The 13,335-nt window shown below is 38.6% G+C and overlaps 1 protein-coding gene across 1 annotated transcript in view; it reads left to right on the forward strand.

The window, feature by feature from the left end:
• Positions 1-12,629, forward strand: part of LOC311296621 (alpha-2-macroglobulin-like) — a 34,025-nt gene extending 21,396 nt beyond the window's left edge. Inside the window, exons 15-35 of the mRNA XM_084418466.1 lie at positions 78-227; positions 472-585; positions 743-800; positions 1,389-1,500; positions 1,712-1,937; positions 2,008-2,134; positions 3,110-3,231; positions 3,311-3,362; positions 3,786-3,869; positions 3,956-4,132; positions 4,259-4,334; positions 4,519-4,675; positions 4,818-4,892; positions 5,644-5,806; positions 9,838-10,031; positions 10,115-10,327; positions 10,557-10,675; positions 11,789-11,870; positions 11,955-12,038; positions 12,140-12,245; positions 12,367-12,629. Of these exons, the coding sequence (XP_084274592.1) occupies positions 78-227; positions 472-585; positions 743-800; positions 1,389-1,500; positions 1,712-1,937; positions 2,008-2,134; positions 3,110-3,231; positions 3,311-3,362; positions 3,786-3,869; positions 3,956-4,132; positions 4,259-4,334; positions 4,519-4,675; positions 4,818-4,892; positions 5,644-5,806; positions 9,838-10,031; positions 10,115-10,327; positions 10,557-10,675; positions 11,789-11,870; positions 11,955-12,038; positions 12,140-12,245; positions 12,367-12,407 (2,532 nt within the window). The 3' untranslated portion in view covers positions 12,408-12,629. The remainder of the gene's footprint in view (positions 1-77; positions 228-471; positions 586-742; positions 801-1,388; positions 1,501-1,711; positions 1,938-2,007; positions 2,135-3,109; positions 3,232-3,310; positions 3,363-3,785; positions 3,870-3,955; positions 4,133-4,258; positions 4,335-4,518; positions 4,676-4,817; positions 4,893-5,643; positions 5,807-9,837; positions 10,032-10,114; positions 10,328-10,556; positions 10,676-11,788; positions 11,871-11,954; positions 12,039-12,139; positions 12,246-12,366) is intronic.
• Positions 12,630-13,335: the final 706 nt, after the last annotated feature.

A 13,335-nucleotide genomic window follows, 5' to 3' on the forward strand; every position in this document is an offset into this window, starting at 1 on the left:
TAGCTTTAGAAATGAGCCTCTTTAAACTGTATTACTGACTCATTTCTAAAATAAATCCTATTCCCTGTATGTCACAGGTATCTCTGCAGTTTTCTCCTGCTAAAGCAGTTCCCGGTGAGAAAAACACTCTCCAGCTCTCAGCTCAGCCTGGTTCACTGTGTGGCCTCAGTGCTGTAGATCAGAGCGTCCTGATCCTGAAGTCACGAGAACGTCTGGATGCTGACAAGGTCTAGATGCTTTAAGATTCAGTGTTGATTAAATGTGTCTCTTCATAGTGGGAATCTACAGTGTCAATCTAATGATAACAGACTTTACTTATTGCTGCTATGATCCATCAGCTGACATTTTGATCTCAGGAAATTTAGCATTAATCTTAATTCTTTCTCACCAAAATGGAAATAAAGTTTTGTTGGAAATACATGTATTATTTAGAAATCATACTGATAGTGTGTGAACATGGTCCCGTCACAGATCTTCAGCCTGCTGCCAGTGCAATCGGAGTCAGATTACCCTAGGACTGTTGAAGATGACGAGTGTCCGTATATGTGTTTTTGGGAATACGCATTCACTTATGAATCCTTAAAGGTAACAGTTGGATTATATGTGTGGCAGTGCAGTAGATAATGATTGGGAGAGTATATGTGTAAGTAAATGCATAAAAAGCCTTTATGATTATACTGACATTTAAAAGTAATTTGTATTTTCATGACTTTTATTGTGGTTCATCATTGCCATTTCGCAGAGCGTGGGATTGAAGATGGCAACTAATTTGTTTGTGGAAGTCCCTGAGTGCGAGATGGGTAGGTACATGTACTGTTATTACAATCCAAGCTGTAATGTTTTAATATGTTGGTGCTTGTTATGAAATATATTTAAAAAAATGAAATATATTCAATTTGTGAAATTGTGAAACTCAAACAATTCCACAATTATAGAGATGTAGTAGGAAAAGACAACTTTTAAAGACATAGTTGTTTTTGTTTTGGGGGGGGGGGGGGGGGGGGGTAGTGAACTTTGAATCAGTGTTAATATTGGTAAGATAAACTCATCTATAAAACTATATAACTTTTGTAAGATAAAATTTACACATTCACTTTTGCAGCCCTAAAATACTAAAACTAAAATTAAAACTAAATAAACTGAAACATTTAATATATGTGAAAATATGTGTATTAAAATAATGATCTACCTTACATTTTCTATTTACTTATGACTGGATATAGAATAGATCATTTTGACGTACTCTTCACATACATATCACTTAAAACTACAAAATATAACTTGTTTTCCAGTTTTATACAGTGTAGGGACAGAGCCTCACCCACATTTTAGAGAAGAGTATCTATTTGAACATCACTTAAAGCTGCAAAATATCACTTTTTTTCCAGAGTATTATGGCGAAGTATCAGAGGATGTAACTGATTCAATACCTGATTCTCCAGCAGTGACAATTCGAACTGTCTTTCCAGAAACTTGGATCTGGGAACTTGCTGAAGTGGGGTATTTAAAGCATAATCAGTACATTTAACATCATATTTATCTTATGACTTATATTTAATACATCATCTCCTCCCCTCTCGCCCACAGGACAGAAAATACCTTGCTTGCTTTGCAGATTCTTAATCCATCTGTGTGCTGAATGTTGTCATTTATTACAGGAAAAATGGCTGAGTCAGAATCAAATATGCCTATTGTTGTAATTCCTCCACAGGGACTCTGGATCAGCTCAGGTTCCTGTCACGGTTCCTGACACCATCACCTCTTGGGAGACGGAGGCCTTCTGCCTGTCCTCTGAAGGTCTGGGTCTGGCTCCTCCTGCTCAGCTGACAGTTTTCCAGCCCTTCTTCCTAGAGCTCTCTCTGCCTTACTCCATCATCCGCGGGGAGATCTTTGAGCTGAAGGCCACTGTCTTCAACTATCTGTCCAAGTGCATCATGGTGAGATTTCAGACGCACTCTAATCAAATCATATCAAATATGCCACTAATCATGTGTGTATGATTGACAGGTTAAAGTGTCTCCAGCTCCTTCCTCAGACTACACTCTCAAAGCCTCCTCTGATGATCAGTATTCATCCTGTCTATGTGCTAATGGAAGAAAAACCTTTAAATGGATCCTCACTCCCTCTGTTCTTGGTGAGTTTTCCAGTCCGCCTTTTCATTACAGATTTGCACAAAACTTTTGGGATGTTTTTGAAATGTCGATAAAAAACTATTGCAAAATGATGGCGTTTCCGTTAACCGATGTTATGCGACTAAAAGTCATTCCAAAAATCATTGCAACAGATGTTGGTAGTTTTACATATATCGCAGCCACCGCACTAGCCATTGTTTTTAATCGAAGGAGACGTAGACGTGTTATCCAAGCATTATTGGCAAGGGAAGATGTTAATGTAAATGTTAAACATGCAGTTTCAACGCGTTTCCATTACCCTTCAAATTGCATGAATTGAAAATGCAAATTGAAACTACACTCATTGGAAAGATGTCAATTTTGCAAAAACTTCCATTGAAAATACAATGTTTTTATGCTCGCATGAGTGGGTTTTTCAGGCTGTTCGAAAAAGGAATATTTTGCTAAATATTTCGCTCCTAAGTATAAGAGGCTTTCCTTGCCATTAAAGCTTGGATAACACGCCTACGTCTCCTTCGATTAAAAATAATGGCTAGTGCGGTGGCTGCGATATACGTAAACCTACCAACATCCGTCGCCATAATTTAGGCTTCTTGCAAGATGAAAAAATGATGTTTTAGTCGCATAACATCGGTTAATGTAAACAGCATCAATTTCATAAATTTTTTTTATCGACATTTAGAAAATACTGCAAAAGTTTTGCACAAATCATAATGGAAACGTGGCTACAGAGGAACTGTGAATGATCGTGTGAGGAATAAGTTCAGGTCACCTGTAAATGTGAAAAAACTGTTTCCATTGTAGTTGAAATTCCTTTTTCGAATTGCCTGAAAAACCACCTCATGCGAGCATAAAAATGTTTTTTCCGAAATGGACGTGTTTACAATGGGCTTAATTTGCAATTTGCTCAATTTGAAGGGTAATGGAAACGCGTCTGTTTCTCAGTTGTATATTCACGTACATGTCTTGTGTTGTAGGAGTCTTGAATATTACAGTCAGTGCAGAGGCAGAGGCGTCCCAGACTGTGTGTGACAATGAGATTGTGAGCGTCCCGGAGAGAGGACGCATTGACACGGTCACACGAAGTCTGCTCGTACAGGTCAGCACACGTCATCATTTACTCATGATCTTAATGCTGCTTATGTATGATGTGTTGATGTGATTGATTTCTGCTGCAGGCGGAAGGAACTGAAAAGACAGAGACTCACAGCTGGTTACTGTGTCCAAAGGGTTAGTCTGCAGATATTTCATATGTTTTGGTGTACAAGCGCTGATAATGCTGCAACCCTCTTTGTCTTCTAAACACAAACTCCAACTTCATGAAAATAAGTACACATTGCATAGAGGACATTTTGAGGACACACCAAATTTGAGGACCAATAGAGGGAGCCAAAATATACTCATATGTATCGGACATTTTAATTGAGAAAGCTGAAATTTGTCAGCCTTTCCTGACAACTGTAGTTTAGTTGTTCAGCTGTGCCAAATTTTGAAATTGTGGCCATTTTCTCCCCTTTTCTAAAGTGCTTGAATCACAATAATTCCTGTTTGTGATTATATTATTATTATTATTGGGACTTCACAGGTGGTATTAAAATGTTTATAGCGTTACTCTGCTGATCACTGATGTGTTTCTGTCTGTCTGGTTCATAGGTGACAGTCTCTCAGAGGAAGTGGCTCTGACTCTTCCTAAAGATGTGATAGAGGGATCAGCCAGATCCTCTGTTTCAGTCATTGGTAACATTTACAATCATGAGCAGAAATGAGGAGATTGGCTTTAGACTTATAAAATGTAGTGAGTGTCATTTGTGTATGGTTTACAGGCGACATATTGGGTCGTGCACTGAGGAACCTTCATGGATTATTACAGATGCCGTACGGCTGTGGAGAGCAAAACATGGCTGTTCTTTCTCCCAATATTTACATTCTGGAGTATCTGGAGAACACGGAGCAGCTCACCTCGGCCATCCGAGAGAGAGCCACAGGCTTCCTGCAGAGCGGTGAGAGACAAAATCATGTCAAGAAAATACTGAGACGGTTTGATACCAAATTATACATTATTCAACACACCTGTTGAAGTCACCCAAACAAACTGTTGAAGTGTTAACCATTATCACACTAAACAGGATACCAGAGACAAATGAACTACAAGCATTTGGATGGATCATACAGCACATTTGGTCATGGTAAAGGGAATACATGGTAAATATATTTTCACTATTACTTTTGTTTAACAGAAATAATATCAAGGTAATCTACAATAATAAACACAATTTACACATTTAAAAAATTGTCTCAGTTCAAATGACTTGTTTTGAGATTTATGATGGATAATTCATTGAAACACCTGATGACATTTTTTTAATTATATCTTCTACACCATCAGGTTGACTGCCTTTGTGCTGAGGTCCTTTGGCAAAGCACAGAAATACATATTTATTGATCCAAAAATTATTCAGAGTGCAAAGAATTGGTTAATAAGCACACGGGATTCAGACGGCTGTTTTATCCAACAGGGAACACTGTTCAACAACAGAATGAAGGTCTGTCCTCTTCTCTCTATCTCTCTATCTATCGTCTTTATTCAGACTTTCTCAAGCCAACATCACAGTTTGTCTAGATGAACTTTCCTTCAGTGGTTTGAGTGTGTTGATTTATTTATCCTTTATGTCTAATAAATTCTAGGGTGGGGTGAATGATGATGTGACCATGACTGCCTACATTACTGCATCATTGCTTGAGCTGGAAACTCCAGTCACAGTAAGTTCATCTGTAGGAAACATGGTACACTGTAAAAAGTGATCAGTTGACTTAGTAGTTCACTTTAAAATGAACATTACCCCATGATTTACACACCCTCAAGGTATCCTAGGTGTATGACTTTCTTCTTTCAGACGAATACAATCGGAGTTATATTAATAAACACTCTGATGCTTCTGAGCTTTATATCGGCAGTTTGCCAGATTGCAACTATCAGTTCGAAGCTCAAAAAAGTGCATCCATCCATCATAAGCGAACTCCACACTGCTCTGGGGGGTTAATAAAGACCTTCTGTGGAGCACTTTTATGATGAATAGATGAGCTTCTTTGAACTTCAAACTGATGGATGCAATGATGCAATATACTGCCATTATAAAGCTCAGAAGCGTCAGGGTGTTTATTAATATAACTCCGATTGTATTCGTCATATACACCTAGGATAACTTGAGGGTGAGTAAAACATGGGGTCATTTTCATTTTAACTTTAACTTAAAAAAAAATTGGTGAAACCTGTTGCCTCAAAATTAAGTAAGTATTAAACTTATGCTTAATCGAAAAAATAAGTAATGTGGAATTGTCAAGTTCACATAACTTAATTTTTTCAGTTAAGAATTGAGTTTATTTACTTAATAATTTTAAGGCAATGGGTTTGGTAAAAAAAATTAAGTGAACTGAACACCTTTTACAGTGTAAAAACTCATAGAAAAATGACACTCACAGCGTCTATTCCTCTGTGTTTTTTTTGTCACAGGATCCTGTCGTCAGTAAAGGTTTGTCATGCTTGAGGTCCGTCACTGAGAATGTCAATAACACTTACACCACTGCCCTGCTCGCCTACACTTTCAGTCTGGCTAGAGACACGGACACTCGACAGCAGCTTTTCAAGAAACTGGAAGATGTTGCTATTTCAGATGGTAAGAGATTTGTTTCTGATGACTTTCTGTTGTCTTTTATGACTGTACTATTGTTTTTAGTAACACTGTAGAAAACTGTTCCATCATTAATGAGTAACTACACAGGAACAAATGAGTTACACACTATTAACATTCTTGTAACTACATTCTAGTCATTACTAGTGTGTTCCCATGATCTTCAGTTTAGAATACTGATCCAAATTATTAGTAGTTAGTACAACCTTTAGAAGGATGTAGTAACACTTGAGTCATTACTAGTGGATTACCATTATCTTATATTATGCATTATGGATTATTAACATTAAAGGTGCTCTAAGCGATGCCACGCGTTTTTTAGGCCAAAACATTTTTTGTCACGTACAGCCAGTGATGGGCAAGCTACTTGATATGTGTAGTGAGCTAAGCTACCAGCTACTCTACAATAAATTCAGCTTCACTACACAGAAGCTACCACCCATAAAAATGTAGCAAGCTAAGTTACAAACTGTCAAAAGTAGCTTGATATGCTACATTAGTAGCTACTTTCAGTTCACGAGTTCACATCTACATATAATTAGTACAATAAGTTTATGCGTATTTGGCGTGCTGTCCGGGGGGAGGGCTCCGAGCTCGGAGTTAGGCCCGAACCCAGAGTACTCCCCCCAGTTGGTAAGTGTAGATGGAACTGGAAGTGAGGAGATGGGGTGGAGGAGGGATGCTGACAAACTTTCAATGAACAGAGATAGGTCTGCTGTGAATTTATACTCTGTCATTGAGTTGATTACTGATTAATCTCCAGCTGTGCATAATTTGGTTAATTATCTGAACCTGCTCCTCCCGAACTTTGTTAATAAAACATAATTTAATCAAACTGCATGCCAAGTCAATGCAATTTTAGTGATCAACACAACTGTCAGTCAGATAAAGGCTAAAATATGATTCATTCATTGAACAATAGCCCAATACACACAAAAATAAATACAAATCAGAGCACATTTTTAGCTCTAGTTATGCAAGAATGCCTTTTGAAATTGTAAATAAAATAAAGTAAGAAAAAATTATAGCAATGAGCCTGAATAGGACAAAAAGATGAGTTTAGTTTACAAATTAACATTATTAATTGTATTTTCCTAAGAACTGTTATTTAACTGTTGTTTATACTAACAATAGCCCAATAGCTAGACGCTAAAATATATTTTGTCTTGCATAGGCTAACAGTGGACCTAGCTTGTTATTGTTCCCTCTGCTGGTTAGCATGAGTTATCAAACTGTTTGGACTTCATCAATTATTCCATTCTCCCACCTCTTTCCTACTTAATTCGTTTCGTTAGCTGATTTAAGCTTGATTTCAGGGGTTCTAGATCAGGATGCTCTCTGCACACGAAAGTTCTCTTGCTCACTTTCCCTCTCTGCCGTGCGCGCGCGCTACGCGGTTTGAGCACAGTCTCTGTCTCGCATCCGTGCTCGCTCTAGATTCCGGGAGATTTTAACTCATTTGCGGCATAACTAGTCGATCACGAGTGGCTCAACAGGTAGATCTATAGATAAACTCATCTTTCAGGCATTTGAACGACCGGGTTGACACTTCAGCGTGAGAAATCGGGGGTGTGGCGTGTGAGCGTGTGAAACCAATCAAATGCATGTCTCACGGCCAATGCGTGAGAGTTGGCAGCTCTGACTGTGTGTGTGTGTGTGTGTGTGTGTGTGTGTGTCGCTTACTGTCTATGGTGTGTCGTCATCGTAAACATTAGTCTGTAGGCCTACGCATGCGCTTGTACCAGGCGTGTTGTCGTCGACACAGAAACATCCTGTTTTCCTAATTTATGTGTTTGATGGCTGCAGGGAAACACTGTTATGTGTGAAATGTCAGAAATGTCCAGGAGAAATTAGCTTTCGAGGACGCTACTGCGCAACTTGATCAATAAAAGAGCTTAGCTGAAAAGTTACTTGGTTTTGTAAATAGCGACGTTACTGCCAAGCTACTGACAAATGTAGTTAAGCTAGTAGCCTACTGCCCATCACTGCGTACAACAAACATCTCCTCACTATCCGCTGCCTGTCCACTGAACACACTGTAAAAAAACGCGCTCTCTCTAGACACCACAGGCTCCACAAACGGCAACAAAAACAAACTGGGCTCACCCGCACCACGAAACACAACAAACAGTGTTCCAGCCAATAACCGACAAGAAGTATTTGAGGGTGGGGTTTGGGGGGGTTAGTGCGCGTACACATGAAGGGGGTGTGGAGGAGAGAGAAGCATGAAGAGGGAAGTTTGAATTATGGCCGACACACGACCAAAGCGACGACGTTCTGATGAACAAATTGCAAAGAAGAGGGATAAGGATAAGGAACGTGCGAAGTACCGAATTTACATCAGAAAAACCTTCGAAAGGTGGCGAGAACTCCGCCGGCAGAAGGGCTTCCAGTCCAACTTTCAGTTGCTCTGTTTTTGCAGAACTGGTGGGTAAATCCATTTTTCTTTCTAAACTGATGTTCATGTTCGCCAAACCAACACAAGGATGTAATTAGCTAGAACTATGCAATCAGCGTTAACTTTGGTGAATTCAACATATATGTTTCTAGCAGGTAGCGATCAATAGGTAGGGCGACAATTTGTGTGAATGATTATTTTCACCCACTGTTTGTTATGAATTTGAATGTTCATTTATATGCTATTGACAACTTTGACTAAATTTGTTTACGACGCCGCCGCCGTTGTTTATGCTCACTGGGAAACGCGAAGCTAACGTTATCATGCTGTTATTGTATATGATTGCTATTATTGCGTCCTTGTATGGGAGCTATAGTTATTAACCTCAGGTGGCGAAACGATTTTAAGATAATGTTTCTCTTTTTCTGCATTCTGTTCTGCAATATATAAAAGCATTTATCTAACTTGGTGACATTACACATTGAATGAAGTATCAGTAAAACTCAACTTTGTTAGTGACTACTTTGACTTTCCTTTATGCCGGGGAGGAGGAAGGACGAGACGGGATGAGGAGGAGGGAAGGTCTAGCTAGCCTCCATTTTGTTTGACAACAATTCGAATGTCAACAAGAAGTTACGTCTCCCGACATCGCTTATGGCACCTTTAATTATGAACCTGTATACAGTAGTTCTTTGTAGTCCTCTGTGAGTTATGAAAAAGTAGTAGTTACTGATTAGCAAATAGTGAACTACCACATTCAACTATTTCTTACTAATTCATTAATCAGAGTTTCTTGTTAGTTAAGTATAAGATAATGTATAATGCTGGTTGTTCTCTCAGAATAAACCCGACAGGGTGATCAGGAGGGTCTTGCGTGAGCCAGAAGGGGTTTATTCTGAGATAACAACCGGCTGAATGTGCATTATGCCGCTTATTACACGACTACTTGCCACATAAGTAAATAATTAGACACGAAATATTGATCTAATTCCAAATATTTAACTAGCTCTTTAAACGCAAAGGTTCCGCGTTGAGAGCTATTGCTAGCGCGACAAGTTCAAATTAGATGGACATTTAAGAGATACGGTATACAGTCATACTACTTATTACACAGCATTTCACCACATATATAATTATTGGGATAAGAGATTCTGATTTCATGAAACTGTTTTAAAATCGTACTTGTTTGTTGTCTAATAATCCAACAGTGTACAAAAAAATTGTCGCATAAATGACAGCATCTGCGTTTGAATGAAACAAGAGAGAGCGAGTCCACGAGACTGGATGGCATAATTAAATAACCGTACACAAAATATTGATTCGACTGAGTTTTAATATTTTATTAGCTCACCAAAAGCAAAACTTCCATGAAGAAAGCCCGTTGAGCCTGTGTTTTCAGCGGTTATTATCGAGCAATAACACACCACTGGATGCTGCTATTGACCAATCAGAATCAAGTATTCCACAGATATAATAATAGTAGTTAATAGAATGTTAATAGTGTGTTACTCATTTGTTTCTGTGAAGTTATTCATTAATGATGGAACAGTTTTCTAAAGTGTTACCTTTTTGTTTTAATCATGCTCCTTGAGTTACGCGTGTGTCTTTTGTCCTTAAGGCTCTTCTCTCCACTGGTCTCAGTCTGGCTCTGCTGATGACTCTGATTCTCTGGCAGTGGAGATCAGCTCATATGTGCTGCTTGCTGTTCTCACTGCAGATTCAGTCACTACAGCTGATCTGGGCTATGCTAACAGGATTGTTAGCTGGCTTGTGAAGCAGCAGAATGCTTATGGAGGATTCTCCTCCACACAGGTTACTCAAACCTCTTCAATCAAACACATTATTGCTGGTGTGAATGAGTAAAAGTGGCATTACTGAACACATTTATTTCCCAGGACACAGTGGTGGCTCTTCAGGCTCTGTCTTTGTACGCCACCAAAGTGTTCAGCTCTGACGGCTCCAGCACAGTGACGGTACGGTCAGCAGGAGACACTCTCCACTTTAATGTCAATCAGGACAACAAGTTACTGTACCAGGAGAAGCAGCTGCAGATACTTCCAGCCATATACAGCATTGAAGTGAAGGGCTCAACCTGTGTGTCTGTGCAGGTCTGTAGTGCGTTCAGCTTCATTTACTCACACTCACTTTCTCTCTTGGCATTTTATGCCCAGACCAGCAACATAGTGTCGGCCCAGATCCGGGCCACATCTGGTACATTTGGATTCATCGCGTATCAGATGTGGGCCGGATCTGAGTTGACTTTATGTTGCTGTCAGGGTGGTTTTTCTGCTGTGAGATGATTAATGAATGTGTTTTTCTTTGTGTTGACTCTCTCAGATGGCTCAGTTCTACAACATTCCCACTCCTACTGAAGCGAAAACATTGAGCATTGATGCTAAGGTTGAGGGAGATTGCAAAACATTGGGACAAAATTTCATTTTGAACTTCACTGTCAAGTAAGAGACATCTTTAAATTCTTCATGCCTTAAAACGGCTTGAATGCAACTCTACACCCTTGCCTCATTGAGTATACGCGGTTCTATGAATATGCAAACGAGCCCCGCCTCCACTCACTCACAGTAGCTCATAGATCCACTCGTTGATGATCACACGTTGATCTGATTGGTTACAAGGTAGTTTGTGACGTCAGAAACACCAGCGATTTCAAACCGTGTTTTTGAGACTGTCTTTGGTTCACTGCAGTTTTAAGGAGAAAATATTCAGAAATGGTGTTGACTTGTGAATTTACACGTGATTTGTCCTAAAGCATATTAAAAACACCACATACACATATTAACAACATTAACAGCTTGATTTTCACCACAGGAGGACTTTAAGTCAAAAGACTAGAACATGATAATGACTTAAAGGTGCATTGCGCAAGTCTCTGAGTTTTTGCAGAACTATGCCCCCTTCTGGCGACACGCGAAACTGCAACCAGAGTTGTGCACGCGGTTACATGGAGTTTGCGTTGGGGTTTGGGATGAACTAGAAGCCGGTCTCTTTGAATCCATCTTCTACTTTTACAAAAGTCGCTCGAGTTGTCTTCGCTGATGCGGATAATGGCGCATCATAATGGCACATACACAAACCTGCCAGACATAACCAGGTGAGCGTGAACGCGCATGACGTCACGCCCAGTCGATTCCGTCCCGAATCCCTCTTATTTATTTTACTGTACAGGATTATAGAGGCAATCGCAGTGATCATAGAAGGGCTCATTCAGCCCATCAGGCAATTGTTTAAGCATGTATGGGTTAGAAAAACGGGTATTTTTAACATGAAAAGTTGCTTAATGCACCTTTAAGATTAACTAACAAATAAATGTTTTCTGAATATTTTTTAACATCTTAATAAACACAAAAGCAATATAAACTGAAACGGCGTATCTCAGTAGTTAAAACACTACACACTGACTTGAGATACAACATTTTTATTATTGACACATTATGAGTGATTCGAGTGATTAAAACTCTGCATGTGTCTTGGTAATTATACTGGCTTTTGTTCTCTCTTATTTGTACATTTATATGAGGCATTTAAGAACCTTTCAATTTGCTCTTTTCCAGATATGATGGTCTACAGGAAAGGACTAACATGGTCATTGTGGATATTAAACTCTTATCTGGATTCACAGCTGATACATCAATGGTGCGTTTGAGTGATTCATCACAAAATTTTACACATTTCTAGAGTTTCCCTTTTTAAAAATTAACCAGCACTTTTTCCCCACAGCTTAAAGATTTTTGGGGAACGTACAGAAACCCTGTGGAACGGGTCGATTCTAAAGATGATCGTGTCATTGTGTATTTGAAGGAGGTGAGAAAACAGCAACATTCATATGATTTTATGTCATAGGTCGATTTAATAAACGTTTTATCCGTAATGTCCATGACTGATGAGTTTGTTTCCTCCTGTAGATCCCACAAAATATTCCAGTGAATTACCAGATACAAATGAAACAGGTTCTTCAAGTGAAGAATCTCAAGCCAGCTGTGATTAAAGTGTACGATTACTACCAAACAAGTAAGATTTAATATGCCAGTGTTGAATGCTTTGATCAAGTGATGCACATTGTTTATTCAGATTTAATCCATGTACAGGTTTCCATTGTTGTACGAATGTGAACATCTTCCTTTTCCTTCAGGTGATCAGTCAGAGGCCGAGTACTTCTTCCACTGTGGATGAAGCTGAAGAGCGTCACCTTATAGTTCAGCTTGGATAAATATGTTGGAACTCTCTAATGTTGAATATTATAATGTTTATTCTTTATCCTGGACAAAATTATTTCCAATTCATCATCCCAAATTTGAACAAACCCCCAAATCCTAATCAGTTTTTGGATATGTCTCTTGATATCATGACTTATTAATTTACAATGCATATGATTAATAAAAGTGTTGAAAACAAGTTCTGGTGAGCTGGTTGAACTGTTGAATGTGTAGTAGCTACATGCTATGGCAACATTTCAGAATCAGACGAGGTTATTACGATTATATCTTGTGAATTTCTCATCTCATCTCGGCTCTGCTTTTTTTAATCTTGTTCTGAGACACTGTAGACACAAGACACAAGGTTTCTTGAATAACCTTGTTTATGTGACATAAAGAGCCTTTTTTGGTACTGCAAGAACCCGCTTCATAAGTTCTTAAAAGAGCCTATAACAGTTCTTCATGTCACTTTATAAGATTCTCTGTAGAACCATTCATGAAAATGTTCTTTATGACCCCATTTTAAACAAACATACAAAGAGAATCCAGGAATAAGATTTAAGTGTTTACTGCCTTTATACATTGTGCCAGATAAAAGCATATGAATACATGCAGTAAGGCATTAAACATGACATTTTATAAATCAAGCAAATTGCACAATTTTAAAAAGAAAAAACAGTAGAAACACTCACCAATAAACCAAAAAGCAGACTACAATAAACAGTCCACTCCAAATGAAAACAGTAGTATTAAAGGGATAGTTCACCCAAAAATGAAAATGTTGTCATCATTTACTCACACTCAAGTTGTTCCAAACCTGTATGAGTTTCTTTCTTCTGTTGAACACAAAAGAAGATATTTTGAAGAATGTTGGTATTAGAGCAGGATTCTTGTTTATATAGAAC

This window comes from Rutilus rutilus, assembly GCF_951802725.1.
Source record: "Rutilus rutilus genome assembly, chromosome: 9".
NCBI classification, from domain to species: domain Eukaryota; kingdom Metazoa; phylum Chordata; class Actinopteri; order Cypriniformes; family Leuciscidae; genus Rutilus; species Rutilus rutilus.